Here is a 25,357-nt window from a genome sequence, read left to right on the forward strand (position 1 = left end):
ATAAATGTTAATGGATGAGTGACAGAGCTAATGACAGTATATTAATGAATGTCAATAAATGAATGGATGAATCAATGAATGGATGAATAAATGTTATTGGATGAATCACAGAGCTATTGAAAGTATATTAATGAATGAATGTATGAATCAATGAATGTATGACTAAATGGGTAAATCTATGAATGGGTTCAGTAATGTGTTAATGAATCTAGAGAGAAGTGAATGAATGAATGAGTGAACAGTTCTTCCTCATCACCTTTTTTATGGTCTAATCCAGTGGGTCTTTATCCCCTTGAGTTCTCCCTCATGTCCTCATCTAGTCCCTGATCTCCTCAAATGTCCTCTCCGTCCTGATGCTCAGATCCTCCTCCTGTCCTGACTCATAGCTCCTCCTCCTCCTCCTGTCCTGACTCATAGCTCCTCCTCCTCCTCCTGTCCTGACTCATACCTCCTCCTCCTCCTCTCTGACTGCAGCCTCAGTGTTTGTGTTGCTGTTGTGTATCATCATCATGGCGTCTCTCAGCCTCCTGCTGCTCAGTGCGGCTCTGATCCACAACGCCCAGGTAAGATACACACACACACACACACACACACACACACACACACACACACACACACACTAGTTTACATGTGTGTCACATGTTAAATCATGGATTTGTTGTCCCGATAACTTCATACTGATGTTTGTCATCTCGGTTACATCACACACGTATCTGCAAGTGTGTGTGTGTTTGTGTGTGTGTGTGTGTGTGTGTGTTCTGTTCCATTTTAATGATTAGTTGTTTATTATTGGTATTGATCAGGAGATACTGTTCTCGGTCCTCACAGAGATAGCAACATGAGTATGTGTGTGTAGGCTGCAATCAGAGATCATTTCATTTCAGCTGCTGTCGCCATGGCGATGGAAGACGGTAGCTATGGCAACAGGACCATATGTCCAGGATGAAGCAGGTCTCCTGACACACTGCTGAGTGTGTGTGTGTGCGTGTGTGTGTGTGTGTGTGTGTGTGTGTGTGTGTGTGTGTGTGTGAGGACAGTGTTAGCTCAGCATAAACACTGTAAATGTCTATATTTTGGTTTCTCTGTGTGAAGCTTCCAGAACTAATTAAACTGAACTGAGGGGAAATTAGTTTTAGGCAAAATATATTTACATAATCTACACACAGTACACACAACTGCGGTACACACACACCTGTACCTGCGGTACACAAAGTATACATGCTAACCTTCTTCTTTGTTCGAAACAGAAACAGATTATCACAGATTTCCGTCACGTTTGTTTTCTTTAAACTGCTGATGAGCACAAAGCATGATGGGAAACCTGACAGACTTCCAGTAGTCCAGCATACAGTACTACTACAGTACTACTACTACTACTAGAGTACTACTACTACAGGACTACTACTACTAGAGTACTACTACTACAGGACTACTACTACAGTACTACTACTACAGGACTACTAGAGTACTACTACTACAGTACTACTACTACTAGAGTACTACTACTAAAGGACTACTACAGTACTACTACTACAGGACTACTACAGTACTACTACTACTACAGTACTACTACTACAGTACTACTACAAGACTACTACTACTACAGTACTACTACTACAGTAATACTACTACAGGACTACTAGTACTGGACTACTACTACAGGACTACTACTACAGGACTACTACTACTACAGGACTACTACTACAGTACTACTACAGGACTACTACAGGACTCCTACTACAATGCTATTACTACTACAGTACTACTACAGTACTACTACAGGACTACTACTACAGGACTACTACTACAGGACTACTACTACAGGACTACTACAGGACTACTACTACAGGACTACTACTACAGGACTATTACAGTACTACTACTACTACAGTACTACTACTGCAGTACTACTACTACAAGACTACTACGACAGGACTACTACAGGACTACTACAGTACTACTACTACAGGACTACTACAGTACTACTATTACAGTACTACTACTACAGTACTACTACAGGACTACTACGACAGGACTACTACTACTACTACAGGACTACTACTACTGGACTACTACTACTGCAGTACTACTACTACAGGACTACTACTACTGGACTACTACTACAGTACTACTACTACAGTACTACTACAGGACTACTACTACAGGACTACTACTACTACAGTACTACTACTACAGTACTACTACTACTGGACTACTAGTACTGGACTACTACTACAGAACTACTACAGGACTACTACTACAGTACTACTACTACTACAGGACTACTACTAAAGGACTACTACAGGACTACTACTACAGGACTACTACATGACTACTACTACAGTACTACTACTACTACAGTACTACTACTACAGTACTACAGGACTACTACTACAATACTACTACTACTACAGAACTACTACTACAGTACTACTACTAGACTATTACAGTACTACTACTACTACAGGACTGCTACTACAGTACTACTACTACAGTACTACTACAGTACTACTACTACAGGACTACGACAGGACTACGACAGGACTACTACTACAGTACTACTACTACAGGACTACTACAGTACTACTACTATTACAGTACTACTACTACAGGACTACTACAGGACTACTACTACAGGACTACTACTACTACTACTGGACTACTACTACTGGACTACTACTACTGCAGTACTACTACTACAGGACTACTACTACTGGACTACTACTACAGTACTACTACTACTACAGGACTACTACAGTACTACTATTACAGTACTACTACTACAGGACTACTACTACAGGACTACTACAGTACTACTACTACAGTACTACTACTATAGGACTACTACAGTATTACTACTACTACAGTACTACTACTACAGTACTACTACTACAGTACTACTACTACTACAGGACTACTACTACAGGACTACTACTACAGGACTACTACAGTACTACTACTACAGTACTACTACTACAGTACTACTACTACTACACTACTACTACTACTACAGTACTACTGCTACAGGACTACTACTACTGGACTACTACTGCAGTACTACTACTACAGGACTACTACTACAGTACTACTACTACAGGACTACTACTACAGTACTACTACAGTACTACTACTACACTACTACTACAGGACTACTACTACAGGACTACTACTACTGGACTACTACTACAGGACTACTACAGTACTCCTACTACTACAGGACTGCTACTACAGTACTACTACTACAGGACTACTACTACAGGACTACTACAGTACTACTACTACAGTACTACTACTGCAGGACTACTACAGTTCCACTACTACTACAGTACTACTACTACAGTACTACTACTACAGTACTACTGCAGGACTACTACAGTTCCACTACTACAGTACTACTACAGGACTACTACTACTACAGGACGACTAGTACAGGACTACTACAGTACTACTGCTACAGGACTACTACTACTGGACTACTACTACAGGACTATTACAGTACTCCTACTACTACAGGACTGCTACTACAGTACTACTACATTACTACTACTACAGGACTACTACTACAGGACTACTACAGTACTACTACTACAGTACTACTACAGTTCCACTACTACTACAGTACTACTACTGCAGAACTACTACAGTTCCACTACTACTACAGTACTACTACTACAGTACTACTACAGGACTACTACTACTACAGGACTACTAGTACAGGACTACTACAGTACTACTACTACTGGACTACTACTACAGGACTATTACAGTACTCCTACTACTACAGGACTGCTACTACAGTACTACTACTACAGTACTACTACAGTACTACTACTACAGGACTACTACTACAGGACTACTACTACAGGACTACTACAGTACTACTACTACAGTACTACTACTGCAGGACTATTACAGTTCTACTACTACTACAGTACTACTACTACAGTACTACTACAGGACTACTATTACTACAGGACTACTAGTACAGGACTACTACAGTACTACTACTACAGGACTACTACAGTACTACTACAGGACTACTACTACTACAGGACTACTATTACAGGACTACTACAGTACCACTACTACAGGACTACTACTACAGTACTACTACAACACTACTACTACTACAGTACTACTGCTACAGGACTACTACTACTGGACTACTACTGCAGTACTACTACAGGACTACTACTACAGGACTACTACTACAATACTACTACAGTACGACTACTACATTACTACTACAGTACTGCTACTACAGGACTACTACAGTACTACTACTACTACAGGACTACTATTACAGGACTAATATTACAGGACTACTACAGTACTACTACTACAGTACTACTGCTACAGTACTACTAGTACAGGACTACTACTACAGGACTACTACAGTAATACTACTACTACAGTACTACTACTACTACAGGACTACTACTACAGGACTACTACAGTACTACTACTACTACTACAGTACTACTACTACTACAGGACTACTACTACAGTACTACTACTACAAGACTAAAACTACAGGACTACTACAGTACTACTACTACAGGACTACTACTACGGGACTAATACTACAGGACTACTACAGTACTACTACTACAATAGTACTACTACTACAGTACTACTACTGCAGGACTACTACTACTAGAGTACTACTACTACAGGACTACTTCTACAGGACTACTACTACTACAGGACTACTACTACTACAGGACTACTACAGTACTACTACTACAGGACTACTACAATACTACTACTACAGTACTACTACTACAGGACTACTACTACTGGACTACTACTACAGGACTACTACTACAGTACTACTATTACAGGACTACTACTACAGTACTACTACTACAGGACTACTACTACTGGACTACTACTACAGGACTACTACTACAGTACTACTACTACAGGACTACTGCAGTACTACTACTACTACAGTACTACTACTACAGTACTACTACTACAGTACTACTACAGGACTACTACTACAGGACTACTACAGGACTGCTACTACAGTACTACTACTACAGGACTACTACAACTGGACTACTACTACAGGACTACTACAGGACTACTACTACAGTACTACTACTACTACAGGACTGCTACTACAGTACTACTACTACAGGACTACTACTACTGGACTACTACTACAGGACTACTACTACAGGACTACTACTACAGGACTGCTACTACAGTACTACTACTACAGTACTACTACAGTACTACTACTACACTACTACAGGACTACTACTACAGGACTACTACTACTGGACTACTACTACAGGACTATTACAGTACTCCTACTACTACAGGACTGCTACTACAGCACTACTACTACAGTACTACTACAGTACTACTACTACAGGACTACTACTACAGGACTACTACAGTACTACTACTACAATAGTACTTCTACTACAGTACTACTACTGCAGGACTACTACAGTTCTACTACTACAGGACTACTACAGTACTACTACTACAGGACTACTATTACAGGATTAATATTACAGGACTACTACAGTACTACTACTACAGTACTACTACTACAGTACTACTACTAGTACAGGACTACTACTACAGGACTACTACTACAGGACTACTACAGTACTACTACTACAATAGTACTACTACTACAGTACTACTACTTCAGGACTACTACTACTAGAGTACTACTACTACAGGACTACTACTACCGTACCACTACTACTACAGGACTACTACTACAGAACTACTACAGTACTACTACTACAGGACTACTACAATACTACTACTACAGTACTACTACTACACTACTACTACTACACTACTACTACAGTACGTTTCTGTTAATTATTCTCATGAGTACTGAACTAATCTAATTATTAAAGTTATTAAAGACCAGAGTTAAACTGAAAGTCCAACAGGATGAAATAAATGATTTATTAAATTATTACTGAAGTTTGTATGAATGAAGAGAAAAAGTTCAACTTGGATCTGGAGGATATTTTAGATATTTTAGACACTGTAGATATTTTAGATGTTTAAGATATTTTAGATATTTTAGATGTTTTAGATATTTTAGATGTTTTAGAGCTCAGAGTCGCTACAGAAACTTCTGACTGTTTTCTGACTTTGTAGCAGCTTTGACTTTTCTGTAAATTCGCCTGAATCCAGCCGTCATCTTTAACTCTTGTGTTTGTTATCAACATTATAAATCTAAATGAAGCTAATGCTGGTTAGCATGTTAGCATGTGGTCTGGATGAGTTTCTCTGTTTCATCCTGGTTCTGCTGCCTGACAACAGAAACATCTGGAAATGAGAGCAGCTTTAATGTAGCTTAGCTGGATTAAGATGTAGTTTAATGAGCACAGAGAGCAGGAGAGATGCTAACAGATGCTAGCAGATGCTAACAGAAGCTAACAGAAGCTAGCAGAAGCTAACAGACGCTAACAGACGCTAACAAACTAACAGGAGCTAACAGATGCTAACAGAAGCTAACAGGAGCTAACAGGAGCTAACAGATGCTAACAGAAACTAACAGGAGCTAACAGATGCTAACAGAAGCAAACAGAAGCTAATAGAAGCTAACAGATTTTAACAGTGATTCTGTCCATGTTGTTGCTGTGTTCTGGAGTAAAAACCAGTTTCATGTTCTGATCATTTATGGAAACTTGCCTGAACCATTTTATAAACTGCAGCAGCCGACCAATGACTGGAGCAGAAAACACCAACATCATGACTCAGCGACTAAAATAGGAAAAAAAAACATTTGTTTGAACAATCTGAAGCATTTTAGAACAAAAGGTAAAAACACTGACATGGCTGATCTCAGCAGGTCATTCATAATCAATAAAAACATAAAGCTGACGACAAACCAGCCTTTGGAAAACTAAACTGTTGGACTTTTTCAGTGAAAACAGACAGAAGGTCAGAGAAGAAACGCAGTGAGAAGTTGAACCATCAGTTCCACAAAACCAGTCTGTCAGAAAACATCCTCCACCACTCATTCATTATTTCAGTCTGTGAACACCTCCACATTATTACTATGGATTGGTCCAACCTGATGGAGACGGACAGGGACCAGAACCAGCAGAGACCAGAACCAGCAGAGACCAGAACCACCAGGGACCAGAACCACCAGAGACCAGAACCAGGATCAGGTCCAGCAGATCCAGACTTTCTCTGTCAGCAGCTGAACTAAAGCTGAACTCCAGTCAGACATCAGGTGTTTCTACCTGTACCTGGTCTCCAGGTGTTCTGCTTCACTCTGTTCACATTAAAGCAGGTTAAGGAGTCATGTGACTCTTCTGCAGTAAATGGACCAATCAGGTTCCTCCTTCAGTCAGCAGGTAGTTTAATGTAGAGCCAGGAGGAAAATAAAATGAGGACTTTAAAGTTCTGCTGCTGTAAATGATGCAGGACAGGAATGCTGCTAGAAAACTGATCATCATGTTAATATATTGATTTACTGATCAATACAGCTGATTATTGATCACTGACACATCAGAGCTAGTGTAACGCCCTAGGGGCTAGGGAACTGACTGCAAGTAGATGTTATAATAAGTGATCAGACCAGGTTCGTCTGCTGGAGCCAAAGGGTATGAAAAATGGACAGACACAGTTGATTTAAGTTTCGTAAATATATTTTTTCCAAAATTTGTAGTTGGATTTGCGTATAAATAAAAGGTATTGTATAATAACCAGAATAACAATAGTAAGGGTGAAATAGTATGAGGTATGTATAATATAAATATATAGATAATAAACAGGTATAATCAATTAATATAGTATAATATAATATTAGTTATGGTATTAATATTATATTATGTATATTAATTATAAACAAAAACCAATACAGTTCGAAAGTTCAAAACCAAACAAAAGATCACCAGGTCGGGAATTACAGCTCAAAGTTCAATTCAAAGACTCTTTTTGAGAGGTTCGGAATTCAAAGTCTTTTTTTCAGTTCAGTGTCCAAAACAAAACAATCCTTGATCCAGGTTCGTTGAAACAACAAAAGGTGTCCTACCACAGCAGGAGGTAGGGGACGGGATAGCTCTCCATCGAAGAGAATTAATTCCAGAAGGGAGGGGGGGGAAAAAAACAAACAAGAAAAACCTAAAAAAAAAAACCTGACCTAAAACAGAAGTCAGAAGAAAAAATCCCAATTAGTAAAGCAATAAAATAAACCAAGACAATAAATCATCCATCCATCCATCCATTATCTATACACCGCTTAATCCTCACTAGGGTCGCGGGGGGTGCTGGAGCCTATCCCAGCTGACTCGGGCGAAGGCAGGGGACACCCTAGACAGGTCGCCAGTCTGTCGCAGGGCCACATACAAAGACAAACAAGCACTCTCACATTCACACCTACGGGCAATTTAGAATAATCAATTAACCTCAGCATATTTTTGGACTGTGGGAGGAAGCCGGAGTACCCGGAGAGAACCCACGCATGCACAGGGAGAACATGCAAACTCCATGCAGAAAGATCCCGGGAAAGCCGGGACGCGAACCAGGGACCTTCTTGCTGCAAGGCAAAAGTGCTAACCACTACGGCACTGTGCAGCCCTGACAATAAATCAGTAAAAGTAAATTACAAAATAAATAACCAAAATAAATACAGTTTTAAATAACCAAAACCACTGAAATGCTATAATGCACAGCATTTAGATACTCTATTCAATGTGAATAGACATTACATCCATTGATCTAATATGAAGCTTCATTACAAGTTTAATATCTAAATGTGAATTAATTTCAAAGGTGTAAAGTCAAATGTATAAAGTCAAATGTATAAAAGTGCACTTTAAGTTCAAATAGGCCTCGGGCCTTGTGTTAAATTGTATTAAATATACAATTACTTCATTTCAAGTATTGGGAGTATTGTTGCGCAACAGGTCTAAATCTCATTCGTGTGAATGCATCCGCATCCATTCAAAACAAAGATGGCTGCGGGGGCACCCGGTTTCAAAAGTAACAAAAAGTGACCTAAAAGTCTAAACTAACAGAAAGTGAGGCACTGCTTTAAGTATTTACAATGTTGCCTACGATTCGGCCGGAGTAGATTAACAAATAAGGCTAGAACTGAAAGAATATGCACATAAATAGCCGCGCTAGCCGGCTGAAGCTACATGCTACGTTAGCATTAACCTAGCTGCAGAGCAGCATTAAGATTTACGGTATAAACAAACGTAAATCACACAACCGCAAGAATCGAGGACTCACCGGTGAGTAGTGCGAACACGGGGGGGGTTTAATATGAGGATCCGCCGGGATACGGGGAGATGTATCTGCAATTGTTAGGGTGAAAGTCAGCGCAACACATTGTATTGATAAATCATTTAAAGTAAACTATGCGACGCACGCACTCACCGATCGCCAGAGAGGTAGATGAGAGGATGAAGAGTTTCGTGGAGCTGTTTTAGCCCAATTGCTACTTTTAGTCGGAGTTCGGAGCAGTTTTGGAAAGTCAAACAATCGCCAGATACAGCGTGGTGCTGTGACAGGGCTGAGTGCAGAGCAGTGACAGACAGGAAGTGGCATATGGGACCGGGCTATGTAAAAGGAACTTGGCCCGGGAAAATAAGAGCGGCACCGGAAGTGGAGCCCTACATGGCCTGGGTTACACTAGGAACGTTCAGATCAGCAGGTTGGAGATGGAGCTCCTCAGCATCAGTTACCATGGAGATCTAGCTGTGATGTAGCTGGATCATCATCCATGGAAACTTCTTATGTTCTTCTCCTCTAATGAAGATTACATTTCAGCCTAATTCATCAACCTGCTCTTTATCTGTTCTTCAGGTTCCTGATGGAACCAAAGAACAACAAGGATCAAAACAAACAGATTTGGACGTCTCCACTGGACTCATTTACTGAACAATTATGGCTGAAATCAGTTCAGGAAACAGTTCCAGACTAGTGGTCCCTGTTCTGGGTTAGATGTAGGCTACATTCTGGGCTGAGTTTGGTTAGGCTTGGTTCAGTTACGGTTAGATTGTGGTTGCATTTAGGTTTGGCGTAGTTCAATCACCAGTTCATTGAAAGTAAGTCAAAGAAAGCTGGCTGTGTGATGCTGTTGCCATGGAAACAATCTGCTCTGTTCCTGTGGTTTAACTGGTCCTGAGCAGTGAGTCAGCAGTTTGTGGTTAATGGAGGTGAGATTTTGAGAGAATATAAAACTCTTTCATTCACACCTGAATTTAGATCTAAAAGGTTTAACAAACACACCTGGACCTGCTCAGATGGTTCTAGATCTAGATCTGCTCAGGTTCCATTAGGAAGTGTGCAGGTGAGAACAGCCAGTAGGTAAACTCACCTGTGAGTCTGACATCAGTGGACCTCATTCAGGTGTGGTTTGTTTCTGCAGGCTGACCTCACCTGGACAGGTAACTCACTCAGTCCATGTTCACACTTTAGGATCTGTGTCAACAGGTAGATATTCTGCTCTTTAAGATGTCACATGTTGGCGTGTTTGCACCATTTTCTTCTTCTTGAGCTCTTCCTGACGTTCCCCCAAAAGACCACATGGATCGCATCATCCTTGCAGATATCTGGATGAACAAACTCCACCTTCAGCTCCACCTCTCCCAGACTGAGCTCCTGGTCCTCCCAGCCAGTCCCTCTATTCAACCAGAAACCAACCTCCAGCTGGAATCAACTCAGACCCACAAAGTCCTCCAGAAACTTGACATCATGATGGATGACCATCTAACCTCCAAGGTTCATGAGTCCTCTGCTGATCGGTCATGTTGGTTCATCCTGTAGAACATCAGGAAGATCAGACCCTTCCAGTCTGAACATGTAGCTCCTGGTCCAGGTCTCTATGATCAGCTCCTTACCTTGATGGAGGTCAAACCTCTGCAGATGATCCAGAACGCAGCAGAATGTCTGGTTTCCATCCAGAAACATCTCGTGTCTCAGACTGCAGGCTTACTTGTTGTTCCTAGAATCTCTAAAAGTAGAATGTGAGGCAGAGCCTTCAGTTATCAGCTCCTCTCCTGTGGAACCAGCTCCCAGTTTGGGTTCTGGAGGTGGACACCCTCTCTATTTTTAAGATCAGGCTTAAAACCTTCCTTTTTGACAAAGCTTATAGTTAGGGCTGACTGGGGGACCCTGACGGGGTGAGCTGGTGTTTTCATTTGCACAACTGACTTCCCCTCTTGACGTCCCTTTAGTTTGCCCCTAGTTCTGCTGCTATAGGCCTAGACTGCTGGGGAACCTCTCTGGATGCACTGAGCCCTTCTCTATCTACCTATGTATTTACTATATATACCATTATTGCATTACACTCACTCTGTTTCTCCCTGAGTCCTTTCTCCAAGTGTCCCTGGTCCCAGAGCTGGATGCTTCAGATCTGTGGTTGTTCTCCCAACTCCAGCTGCCCATTTCCACCAATCTACTCTGCATCACCCTCACTATACTTGATTTGCTCATCTACATATTTTTGAATTTATCACCAGCTATATATGTAGTATATTTAATGTCAGAGCCGTACACCATAGCAGTAAACTATAATCAGTTTCCATGTTAGTTGTACTTTGCATGCATCATCTGTCTTATCATGCATGTATTAAACTGTGTGTTTTATGGTCCTTGTGTCCCCCCCACCTCTTTATCTTTACCTCTACCCCTCTATCTCTACCTCTCTACCTCTTCTGTTCCTCTCAACCTGTCCGGCCAGCAGCAGATGGTTCCCCCACATTAGAGCCGGGTTCTGCTCGAGGTTTTTTTCCCTGTTAAAAGGGTGTTTTCCTGCCACTGTCTCCTTAGGGCTGCTCTGGGGGTTCAGGCATATGGGTTCTGTAAAGCGTCTCGAGACAATTTGACTGTAATTGGCGCTATATAAATAAAACTGAATTGAATTGAATTGAATGTCACCCCACTGTTAAGATCGCTGCAGAAAACTCTAAAGTCCTTCAGTTACCAAACTCTGTTCAGTCTTTAAGACTAAAACCAGATGTTCACTGAACACCTTTAACATGACAGACTGCAGGAAGCAAAGAATAAACCAATTACTTCCTGTCAGGTCCCACACTTCCTGTAGACTCCATGTCCTGTTAGCACACCTGGTAGGTCTATCTTCTCCAGGTGGTTCCTCCTCACTAGATCCTTCATGTGGTGGATCTGCTCTCAGATGGACGTCTGTGGATAAAAGCTCCTGACAAATGAAACTGTAGAACTGTAGAATTCTTCTTCTTCTTTGTACACACGCTCTCTGTCGACTTTATTAGGTACACCTCGCTAGTAAAAGGTTGGACCTCCTACCACCTTCTGAACTGCCTTCATTCTTGGTGTCATACATTCAACAAGGTGTTGGAAACGTTCCTCAGAGGTTTTGGTCCATATTAACATGATAGCATCACACAGATTTGATCCATGATGTGAATCTCCAGTTCCACCACATCTAAAGGTTCTACTGGATGGAGATCTGGTGACTGTGGAGGCCGTTGGAGAACAGAGAACTCATTGTCATGTTCAAGAAACCAGTTTGAGATGATCTGAGCTTTGTGACATGGAGCATTATCCTGCTGGAAGTAGCATCAGAAGATGGTCCACTGTGGTCATTATGGGATGGAGATAGTCAGCAACAATACTCAGGTAGACTGTGGAGTTCAAACTATGATCAGTTGGTACTAAGAAGATATCCTCCACGCCATTACACCACCAGAAGATATCTAGAAGATATCCTCCACACCATTACACCACCAGAAGATATCTAGAAGATATCCCCCACACCATTACACCAGCAGAAGATATCTAGAAGATATCCCCCACACCATTACACCACCAGAAGATATCTAGAAGATATCCCCCACACCATTACACCACCAGAAGATATCTAGAAGATATCCTCCACACCATTACACCAGCAGAAGATATCTAGAAGATATCCTCCACACCATTACACCAGCTGTAATGGTTACACCACCATGCTTTATGGTGTTTATTCTGACCATCTGAATGTCGCAGCTGAAATGGAGACTCATCAGACCAGCAATGTTTCTCCAATCTTCTATTGTCCAGTTTTGAGTCTGTGTGAATTGTATCCTCAGTTTGCTGTTCTTAGCTGACAGGAACACAGTGTGGTCTTCTGCTGCTGTAGAACATCTTCTTCAAGGTTGTTGTCCTTCAGAGATGGTATTCTGCATTCCTTGGTTGGAACCAGTGATTATCTGAGTTCCTGTTGTCTTTCTATCATCTCCACCAGTATGTCCATTCTCCAGTAGAAGCCAGAGGACTGTTTCCTTTCATTCATTTCTGTTTTTCTTGAGCGAAGAACATCTCATGGCTGAAGAATGAGGCTAAAACCGAGAGAGGCTGTCGGGGAGAATCAAGAATCTTTATTGTCACTATGTTTTCACAGCGAGATTCTGACTGGTGACTCCCAGCTGTAGATAGAAAATAGAAAAAGGCACTCTATATAGAAATAAACTAAAAATCCTCAGCAGATATAAATATGTCGAGGAAGGTGTGGCCCACCAGGAGGAGACAGTCTGACCATAACTTAGATCCCAGCCCATTCATCCTCAGCCTTTTTCTTTCTGCGTTTCTAAGAAATTTATGTTACAATAACTAGGCCTTATTTTTTCTGTGGACATTATTTTCTTTTGGACATGTGAAGTCAGTGTCTATATGGACTCTAACCGTTACACTCTGACCTCCACATCAACAAGCTGCTCACTGGAGAGTTTCTCTTTTTCATTGTCTGTAAACTCTGGAGATGGTTGTAGATCCCAGAAGATCAGCAGTTTGTGAAATACTCAGACCAACAGCCACATTCAGAGCACCTTAAATCCTCTTTCTTCTCCATTCTGATGCTCCGTTTGAACTTCAGCAGGTCGTCTGGACCACATCTACATGACGAAATGTGTTGACCTGCTGCCGTGTGATTGGCTGCTTAGCTGTTTGTTTAACAAGTTATTGAACAGGTGTTCCTAATAAAGTGGCCGCTGAGTGTAGATGGAATAATACTGTCACTTCCTTCTTCGACTTGGTACTGTAGTACTCACCACATCTGGACAGCAACACTACAGATTCTGCAGCACTTATTGGTGACATTAAGGTAAAATATCTCTAAGAACAGGAAATCAATGGAAGGAGGTTTTTACACACATCTGTGGACATGTGGACATAAATCTATGATCAGATACAGATGTGGACATAAATCTGTGATCAGATACAGATGTGGACATAAATCTATGATCAGATGGATGGTTGTGTTTCTCCAGAGGTTTTTCACAGCTGCTGGTTTCCTGCTGAGCTGAACTCTGATGTCCAACATTCATGTCTTTTATCACGTTACTGTTGGAATCACTGCTGAACACAAGGACAGAACAGCTGCAGCAGGCTGTGTAGTGTTACTCTATAAATTGTTGTGTTATTCTATAAAATGTTGTGTTATTCCATATAACATTGTGTTTTAACACAACAAACAGAATCAATACATGTGGAATCTAATAGAAGCTGTTTCTAGCAGACCTGTGATCAGAATCAGCACACCGGTACAATAAAATAAAAATGTTTACACAGAGCAAAAACATTCACATTTAAATTAAGAAATTAAAGATAAAATGCAAATAAAATTACAGACGATTCATCGGTTAGAATCAGTGCATCAAAGAGAAACGTTTCATTTATAAGTAAAATACAGTTTTTATCAAGAAATCTGAAATACTTCAACTGGAGCCCATGCAGGTATTTTTCTGAGAATACTACTACTAATACTACTACTACAGCTACTACTACTACTACTACTATAATATTAATAATAATAATTATAGTTATTATTAATATTATCCATTCAAGATGGCGTCGCTCTAGTGGCAGCTAGTTACAGCAGCTCTCGCTCGTTTTGTATTCTTTTCTGTTTACTTTCTTTTCCTCTTGCCTTCTCTTTTTTTTTCTTTTTTGGAAGTTGCACTAGTAATTAGTGTCAATAATGGACATGAAATTAGCGCAGTTTGCTCTGATTTTTCTTCTGTTTTTGAATCTGCTGTCCACATCGGTGATAGCAGACCCAGCGCGCAGCAGTGAGCCCGTTGTTTACTCTCGAGACCAGCTGTTAGCCCTCCGTAGCACTGCGAGGCTAACCGCTGAGAGGCCTGATGTCCCCCCCGAGCTAAAGAGGAGGAGAAGGGGAAGCCGTGCGGGGGCAGAACTAGTGATGGCTGATCGAAGCTTTGTTGAAGCTTCAACACTTCATTCAAAACATGGTTCATTACTCGAGGCCTCAATGACACAGAGTGCTCGAGTAGGACATCTAGTGGTCAATAAAATGAAGTGCAATCAAGACGTGGTCGGTTCATGGATTGTTTTGGATTTGATTCGCCATGCACACGTTCCTCTTTGACTACACTAGATGATTGTATGGGTTCTAGTGGACACAAAAATAATATTACTAGTAATAATAATGACAATAACTATTGAAGAGCACGTTTCTTATTTGCCATGTTTGTCTGTAACCCTATATACTCTTCACTTATATTCTGTGTTATGAAACATTTAAACGGTGCTGCTACATTCATGAGATGCTCTACAAATACAGACTGATGTCATTTTCACATGGGGCTGGTGCAAATAAAGATTATATGGATTATTATGGAGCCTTAGAAAAAAAACCTGTTCACACGGCACAGATGAGGCTGAGGTACACAGGAAATGTTTGGCTCCATTGTACAAGTTTGGGTAAGCGGTTTTGTGGGTTGCCAGTGGGTCTGCCATTCTTTCTACAATTGCATTCGCTGTGGCGCTTTGCATTTGCCAGGCTCTACTTGCGTCTTCGTCCAATAGGCTCCACAGTTGAACTGAAAAATACTGAAGATCATCATCATCACCAGAAATGTCAGTCATTCCCTATTCAGAAGAGAAAAAAAATACCTGTGGAAGGTGCTGCTGGTGATGGAGGACGAGGCTGCGGTGGTGCTTGTGATGTAGATGACTGCTGCTTGGCATTCTTTATGTTAATTGTTGTGCATTCTGTTATTAAACGTTCTTTCACACTGGCTGCCACTCTGATTGGTGAATCCAAAAGTTTTGAACTGCAGAGCCACAAGTGTAGCAACAGCCAGTGAACTGTTTTTTCTTTGGTTTGTAGTCTGTCAGCTAAGCACCTGACAAGGTTCTGTGCCAGGTGTTGTGTCATGGGGGTGTGAGTTGGGATATATATATATATATATATATATATATATATATATATATATATATATATATATATATATATATAAAATAAAAACATGTTTATGTATATATAAATATATATATATATGTTTATATATATTTATATATATATATATATAGTATCTATTTATCTGTCTATCTATCTATTCTCTACGAAATACTAAATCTGACATACTACTCTCTCAAAGCAAATCACGGCAACAACAGCAAAAAAACCAACCTACTCTGCGAAAAACAATTCAAATGAGCAACACAAAATAGGGATCTCCTATCCCGGGACACTCGATCCCGCTGAGAGATTCACATAACAAACCGAACCAATCAGGTGATTCGAAGCATTTGAGTGCTTCAAACGTCACTGAAGTGATTCAAACATCACGAGTCACGTGACCAAACCACGCCTCAGCACAGTGGCTCGATACGTTTGCTTCATGAGCTACAGCGCATGTGTCGAAGCCTCGGGTGTCAGAGGACCATCACTATGCAGAACGCCGCAACAGGAGGAGACGGTACACACCCGTCCTCCCCTCAGTCATCACCGGGAACGTAAGATCCATCGGCAACAACATGGATGAGCTTACGGCGCTAACACGACACCAGCGGGAATACCGGCAGTGTAGCATCATGCTGTTCACGGAGACCTGGCTAACGGAGGTAACAACGGACTCTAACGCTGCGTTGGACGGCTTTCAGTTGCTGCGGGCAGACCGGACGAAGGAGAGCGGTAAGAGGAAAGGAGGGGGACTGGCTGTGTTTGTTTAATGATAGATGGTGTAACCCTGGGCACATCACTATCAAGGAAAAACTTTGCAGCAAGGACACTGAACTGTTAGCTGTTAGCATGAGACCATACTACCTGCTGAGGGAATTCTCGCATGTTATCGTGATAGCTGCGTACGTTCCCCCCTCCACTAACGCTAACTCTGCTTGTGATGTCCTACACTCAGTAACTAGCAAGCTGCAGCAAGCTGCAGACACAGCACCCACAGGCCCTCTTCCTTATTACCAGGGACTTTAACCATGCCTCTACATCGTCCAGACTACCCACCTTTACACAATATATCACCTGCCACACCAGAGACAAAAAAATACTGGACCTTTTCTATGCCAACACCAAGGAGGCATATACATCATCTCCTCTTCCACCACTTGGCAAATCCGACCATAACCTGGTTCACCTCCTTCCTGTGTACAAACCTCTGATACACAGACAGCCTGCTGTCACCCGCACAGTCAAGAGATGGTCCGAGGAAGCTGAGGAGGCTCTCAAGGACTGTTTTGAAACGACCTTGTGGGAAGTGTTCTGTGAGGATCATGGGGAGGACATCGACAACCTCACTCACTGCATCATGGACTACATTAACTTCTGTGTGGATTCCACTGTGCCCACCAGGACTGTACGCTGTTTTGCCAACAGCAAGCCCTGGATTACTCCTGACATAAAGGCTCTCCTAAAGGACAAACGGAAGGCTTTTAGGTCAGGAGACAAGGAGGAGATGAGGTCTGCACAGAGAGAGCTGAGGAGGAAGATCAGGGAGGGGAAAAGCAGCTACAGGAGGAGGATGGAGGGTCAGCTGCTGCAGAACAATGTCAGTGGGGTCTGGAGGGGCCTGAAGACCATCTCTGGCCACAATGATCCCAAGACTGAACTGAGACAGGACCAGGAGTGGGTGAATGACCTGAACACCTTCTTTAACAGGTTTGAACAGGCAGCCACCCCTCCCCCGGACCAGTCCACCCGGCAGCGGCCACCATTTCATCTGTCTGCACCCCGTGCTGACTGCACCACCCCCACTGCATCCCCCCTCCTTACGGCTCCACCACAGTTCTCCTACCATCACACCTCCCTTCCCCCACAGGGCCCCACACTCACAACCTGCACACAACCCCCCTGCACCAACTTGTCCCTATCGACATCCCAGGTGAAGAGAGAACTGAGCAGGCTGAAGATCAGGAAGGCTACGGGTCCAGATGGCATCAGCTCCAGGCTCCTCAAGTGCTGCACAGAACAGCTGAGCAGGATTGTGGAGCACGTCTTCAACTTGAGCCTGAAACTGGGGAGAGAACCACAGCTGTAGAAGATGTCCTGCATGGTACCAAAGATCTCGCACCCCAAGGACCTCAACCACTACAGGCCGGTGACAGACCCTGGAGAGGCTGGTCCTCTGTCATCTGTGACCCCTGGTGAGCTCATCATTGGACCTCCTGCAGTTCTCCTACAAGCCCGGCATCAGGGTTGATGATGCACTGATCTACCTCCTGCACAGATGTCTCTCTCACCTGGAGAAGACGAAGAGCACTGTGAGAATCATGTTTTATGATTTCTCCAGTGCCTTCAACACCATCAAGCCTGCGCTTCTGGGGGACAAGCTGGAGCAGACAGGAGTAGACTCCCACCTCACAATGTGGCTGCTGGATTACCTCACCAACCAGCCACAGTTTGTGAGGGCAAGGGACTGTGTGTCCCACACTGTGGTCTGCAGTACGGGGTCCTACAGGGGACTGTGTGTCCCACACTGTGGTCTGCAGTAGGGGGTCCTACAGGGGACTGTGTGTCCAACACTGTGGTCTACAGTAGGGGGTCCTACAGGGGACTGTGTGTCCCACACTGTGGTCTACAGTACGGGGTCCTACAGGGGACTGTGTGTCCAAAACTGTGGTCTGCATTATGGGGTCCTACAGGGGACTGTGTGTCCAACACTGTGGTCTGCATTATGGGGTCCTACAGGGGACTGTGTGTCCAACACTGTGGTCTGCATTATGGGGTCCTACAGGGGACTGTGTGTCCAACACTGTGGTCTGCAGTACGGGGTCCTCCAGGGGACTGTGTGTCCCACACTGTGGTCTGCAGTACGGGGTCCTACAGGGGACTGTGTGTCCCACACTGTGGTCTGCATTACGGGGTCCTACAGGGGACTGTGTGTCCCACACTGGGGTCTGCAGTACAGGGTCCTACAGGGGACTGTGTGTCCCACACTGTGGTCTACAGTACGGGGTCCTACAGGGGACTGTGTGTCCAAAACTGTGGTCTGCAGTACGGGGTCCTCCAGGGGACTGTCCTTGCCCCCTTTCTTTTCACCCTCTACACAGCAGACTTCTCCCATCACACCACTAACTGCCATCTTCAGAAGTTCTCTGATGACTCCACCATCGTCGGCCTCATCATGGACGTAGATGAGGAGGACTACAGAGAACTTAACCGGGACTTTGTGGACCGGTTCCTGTTGAACTGCCTCCAGATCAATGCAGTGAAAACCAAGGAACTGGTGGTGGACTATAGCAGGAACAGACACACTTCTCCTTCACCAGTGAACATCCAGGGAACGGACACTGAGACTGTGGACTCTTACAGGTACCTGGGTGTTCACTTAAGCAACAAACTGGACTGGACTACAAACACCAACGCACTTTATAAGAAAGGTCAGAGCAGATTCCACCTGCTCAGAAAACTGAGGTCCTTCAGGGTGCAGGGAGCACTTCTGAGGACCTTCTGTGATTCTGTGGTGGCATCAGCTATCATGTATGGAGTGGTCTGCTGGAGCAGCAGCATCACGCCTACAGACAGGAAGAGACTAAACAAACTGGTAAAGAAAGCTAGCGCTGTCCTGGGCTGAACCCTTGATCCTGTGGAGGTGGTGGGAGACAGGAGGATGAAGACAAAGCTGTTGTCTACCATGGAGGACACCTCCCACCCCCTGCAGGACACAGTATCATCACTGGCAGCTCCTTCAGTGTCAGACTGCTTCACCTGCAGTGTCTAAAGGAGAGATACTGCAGGTCCTTCCTTCCTGCTGCAGTCAGACTTTACAATCAAGCTCCCAGTAGTTCAGTTCACCCACTTACAAACTGTGCAATAAAAATGTACATAATGATGCTGTGCAATTTCATAAGAATGTTGCTGTAAATATTGTACTTTTTTCTTCTGGAAGGAGAAAATATTTATATCTATGCATTGTGTGCATTGTGTGCTGCTCTCCTTTTTATTCTGTTCCATTTGCTGCTGTTACATTGTAAATTTCCCCGCTGTGGGATCAATAAAGGTTTAATCTATCTATCTATCTATCTATCTATCTATCTATCTATCTATCTATCTATCTATCTAATAATAATAATTCTAATAATAATAATAATAATAATAATAATAATAATAATAATAATAATAATAATAATAATAATATTACGCGTCCCCGTTCTTCCTAAATGGTTCAGAAACTGAAACTAGCTGCTCCAGAGCGCCTCCCTGTGGTGGGGTTTATGAACAGCAGGGTTCTGACTCCACCTTTCTGCTCAGCCTCTACCTGCAGACCGTGATGGGGGGCGTGGCCTGGATCTATCAGTGGGCGGAGTCAGACGTCAGCGCGGAGACCTCCGTAACCTGCTGCCCTATGACGATCAGAGAGGAGGCGGAGCCAATGACCTGTACTACCAATCAGACGACTGGAGGGGGAGGGGCTTAGATCATGCTCTGCACCGATTGGTGGAAAAAGACCAGCGGAGGGAACAGGAGGAGGAACAGCGAGCAGGTAGAAGGTTTAAACTAAACAGAGTATTTAAATCTAATGGCCTCTGTCAGAATGATTTTAAAAATATTACATGTTTTTCTGAGTTTCTAGATTTATAAGATTCAACATATCCAATATTTTTATTTCCAAAAAACTAATTTTATTTTTTTACTTGAAAAATGAACATTTAGAGAAAATATTTGAGTTTATGTGGATTATTGCCTTCCTCCATCTGTAACTGTAAATTCTATGATCTTTACAGTCAAACTAATTCAAGGTTTTTTCTGCCATCAGGACTTTTAGAAATATTGTTTTTTTCATTCCAGTATTTTGTCTTTATTCTTCTACTGTCATCATCAGTATGTTTGTTTAGAGAAACCAATCAATTGCATCCACAGCCTACCTGGCCGCTCTGCTCCGCCTCCTGAGCGAGGCAGAGAACGCAGGATTGGTGGGTCCAGGTGATGTGGAGGTGGTGGAGGTGGTGGAGGAGGAGGATGAGGGTCCTGAACCTCCGGACTACGATGAGACGGGACGGGGGCTGAGCATGGGGAGGCCCCCGGCGCTGTGGTGGGGTCTCCTGGAGCCACAGCTGGCTCAGGCTCTGCTGGACAGGTGAGTCTGTTCAGGTGCATGTAGAGCATCAGGCAGGAAGTGGAGGTCTGAACACTCACCTGTTACCTGTCAGGATGGAGCCTCAGCTGGTCCAGAAGCTGCTGGACAGAGCGAGACAGGAGAGACTCCAGCAGGACGGACGAGTGATGAGCAGAGAGCAGGACATGCTCAGGTGATCCATCACATCTGATCAACACAGAAAAACTAGTTTCAAAAGATTTAAAGCACCACTGGAAAGAACAAAGCAAGAAAAAGAGCAAAAATAAGATCTGGATTGAAAGAATACACACGTATTAAATTCATTGTTTTCTCATCATCATGTCATTTTTTTAATCATAACTTTTCCACCAAATATTTCAACTTTTGCTGCTACTTTTGTCAATAAACCATTTTTTCTGGACTTCTTCAGACTTTATCTGTCTTTGGAAGCTTCATCAGTAGAGGATAAAAAAGTTCAGGATTAATTAATAGTTGACACTAATGATGCTCAGGTGAGTCCTTCTTGAAGTGCTGATTTCTCGATGTAAAATGTCAATTAATTTATTTATTACTGAAGATGGCTGTCTCCTCTCCAGACACCTGGTTGCTAGGATACTGTCCAGCATTGGCCCTAGTGACGCCCCGCTGGTCTCTGGTCGCAGGATGAGGCGGGACCTGTCAGCAGGTGAACCTGTTAGCTCCGCCCACAGGAGAACCCGCCGTTCCCTTGATGATGTGCCCTCCCCATCACCTAGCAACGACCCCCCTCTCCTCAGGGTGAAGAGGCTGGAGGACGACGAGGATGAGCAGAAGCTCCGCCCCCACGCCGCCGGGCTGCAGAGGATGAAACGCATCGACACCATGGCAACCGCCGATGAACTGAATCATGGGAGCCGTAGGCGCCAGAGGAGAGCTGCCCTGAACTACGACCCCCAGGAGCTGCTGGATCAGATCGTTCAGTACCTGAGGGAGTAGATTTCTGCTGGTCACCGTTCAGTTTTTGTATCGTTTGTTGTTTTTTGCTGCTGTTGTGAAAATGTACCTGATCAGTCGCTTATTGCTGAAATCAGGAGAAACAGAGGAGAGGAAGCTGTCAGAAATCACGACTCTTTTGTTGCTTTGTGGAAAATTTCTAATCAAACGTCACCGAGCCTCTAAACCAAAACCCCTCTGACATCACAGTCTGCAGCTCTCTGATTGGTTGGTTTCCTGCAGCAGTAGCACTAAAACCATCTTCAAGCTGAGTCCAGCTTCCCTCCACCAGAAAAAATATAGACACGTGATGGACAGTAACCGTAGCAACGGCTCATCAGCTCTGTGATTGGTCAGTTCTCATTGTGTTCATATACTTCAGCTTGTTGTCATGGTGATGATTCATCTATCTGTGCTGAAACTCAAAAATAAAGTCAATAAAGTGATGCTGCTTTCTGCTGTTCACTTCTATACACCTGACAGCAACAAATCACACCTGAGGGCAAAGCCAGAAATCACACCTGAGGGCGGAGCCAGAAATCACACCTGAGGGCGGAGCCACAAAGCTCGCTACATCAAATCCATTACATGTGAAACAACATAAAACAACTTAAAAATAAAACTATTTATAAATCTATATTTTAATGGTAATCCACTTGACATCAGACAGCATCAGGACAAACTCATGCTCACACTTCTACTGAACTTTATAAACTGTCACATAAAGCTGATCTAAAGACTACATTACCCATGAGACCATTAGAAGACACACAGTAGTTCAGTAGTTCTCCACTAAACTGTATTATTGTATAACTCTATGGAGCTACAATGAAGTCTACTGAAGCTCAAAGTGAGCTATAACCCACAGGCTAACTCTAAGCTAACTGTTTCTGAAGCTAATTCTCAACTGACTTTATCTTTAAGCTAACTCTAAATGGATCAGAGGCTAACTATATGCTAACTGGACTTAAAAACATAATCTATCCAAACTGAACCTTAAGCTGACTGTAACTTATTTTAACCTGGACCTGTTTCATAAATAGACGCTAATCAGCTAACTGGGCTGAATGCTAACTGCACCTAATTATTGGTCCAAAATCAGTCACCAATTCCACCCACAGCCATCAACAGCTCCTCTCCACTCACTTCTACTCACCAACCCTGACCCTTATATCAGAAATCCAGCTGTGATCTTTAACCAAACCTTCTCCTTCAACCAACACACCAAGCACACCATTAAAAAATCCTTCTTCCACCTTAAAAACATGGCTGGTCTCTGTCCACCTTAAAAACTTGGCAATTTTCCATCTGTCCACCTTAAAAACATGGCTGGTCTCTGTCCACCTTAAAAACTTGGCTATTTTCCATCTGTCCACCTTAAAAACATGGCTGGTCTCCGTCCACCTTAAAAACATGGCTGGCCTCTGTCCACCTTAAAAACATGGCTGGTTTCCATCTGTCCACCTTAAAAACATGGCTGGTCTCCATCGGTCCACCTTAAAAACATGGTTGGTCTCCGTCCACCTTAAAAACATGGCTGGTCTCTGTCCACCTTAAAAACATGGCTGGGCTCTGTCCACCTTAAAAACATGGCTGGTCTCTGTCCGTCCACCTTAAAAACATGGCTGGTCTGTCCACGTTAAAAACATGGCTGGTCTCTGTCCGTCCACTTTAAAAACATGGCTGGTCTGTCCACGTTAAAAACATGGCTGGTCTCTGTCCGTCCACCTTAACAACATGGCTGGTCTCTCCCTCTCAGCAGCAGGAACTCATCCAGACTTTACTCCATCAGTGTTCTCTACAGAACATCCTCCGGAAGCTTGAGAACATCCAGAGTTCTGCTGCCCACCATAGACTGTCTAATAAAGATCTATGATAAATAGAATAAATAATTGTCTGATAAATGATAGTTATTGATTCTATTTATTCTATATCTGCATCAGTCTATCTCCTACTCCGTCCTTCAGAACCTCCACTGGATCCCTGACCTCCACAAAGTCCACTTCAAGATCTTCCTCAGCTCCTACAGAGCTCTCCATAACCGGACTGAACCCGACCAAATCCTGGACCAGGTCTGAGAGGTCTTCCTCCATTTAGACCAAATCCTGGACCAGCTCTTCCTCATCTGTTCAATGCTTCCTAAACTCATAAATCCCTTTTCATTGTGCTCCTTACTCCACTATATTTTATTAATTTACTTATTTTTTGTGTTCTCACCTATTTAGTAACGAGTTTTTGAATGTTTTGACAAACATTATATAAGTAATATGTATTATTATTGTTATTATTATTATTATTATTATTATTATTATTATTATTATTATTATTATTATTATCATTTTCAGCCAACTGAGCCATGACGTTAAACAAATCCAGAGATAGCTGTATGCTAACTGGAGCTATGCTAACGGGAGCTATGCTAGATGTCTATCGGTAAGCTATAAGGAATCAGAAGCCAACTGGCTAGCTTAACTGTAATCCTAACTTCATCATAAGATAATTAGAAGCTAGCTAAATTCAAAGCTAGCTATAAGCCACATGGATCTCAGAGACTCTCAGCAGCGTCATGTTTAGCTCGTGGATGAGGCTACCATTCGCAGCTACATGACAGATTTTAAGGTCAGTGATTGGGTGTTCAACATGTGAAGATAAAAAGGAGCTAATCAGTGATCTGAACTCAGCATTTAAAGAGACCAAATAATAAGTGTAACTGGAACTGGGTTAAGGTTAGGGTTAGGGTTAGTGGGTCCATATGTTAACTAGCTCTTTATCAAAGCTATGCTACCTGTGTTAAAACATTAATGAGATCTCGATCTAACTCAATGCTAACTGGGCTCATATGCTAACTAGATCTAAAGTTAACACCATGCTAACTAGGTCTAGATGTTCCCTAGATCTTGAGCTAACTCTGTGCTAACTGGGTTAAGATGCTACCTATGTCCTAAGCTAACTCTATGCTAACTGAGCTAACTTCATTAAACGGTGACGTTCTGTATTCTGATAATGAGCTGCTGTTTGTCTAAACATGCCTTAAGAAAATAAAATCTGGTACATTTTATTATATCAGTTTAATCTGATGAAAACACAGTATCATTTAATAAACA

At 42.8% G+C, this 25,357-nt stretch overlaps 1 protein-coding gene across 1 annotated transcript; it reads left to right on the plus strand.

The window, feature by feature from the left end:
• Positions 1 to 407: 407 nt before the first annotated feature.
• pcsk1nl (proprotein convertase subtilisin/kexin type 1 inhibitor, like) lies at positions 408 to 22,699 on the plus strand. Its single transcript, XM_023270597.3, has 5 exons — positions 408 to 563; positions 20,477 to 20,708; positions 21,086 to 21,302; positions 21,376 to 21,474; positions 21,878 to 22,699. Exons 1-5 carry the CDS (start codon positions 510 to 512, stop codon positions 22,254 to 22,256), a joined length of 981 nt encoding a protein of 326 aa, XP_023126365.1. The 5' UTR covers positions 408 to 509; the 3' UTR covers positions 22,257 to 22,699.
• The last annotated feature ends 2,658 nt before the right edge of the window (positions 22,700 to 25,357 follow it).

Source organism: Amphiprion ocellaris, chromosome 8 (assembly GCF_022539595.1).
Source record: "Amphiprion ocellaris isolate individual 3 ecotype Okinawa chromosome 8, ASM2253959v1, whole genome shotgun sequence".
Taxonomy (NCBI): Eukaryota; Metazoa; Chordata; class Actinopteri; family Pomacentridae; genus Amphiprion; species Amphiprion ocellaris.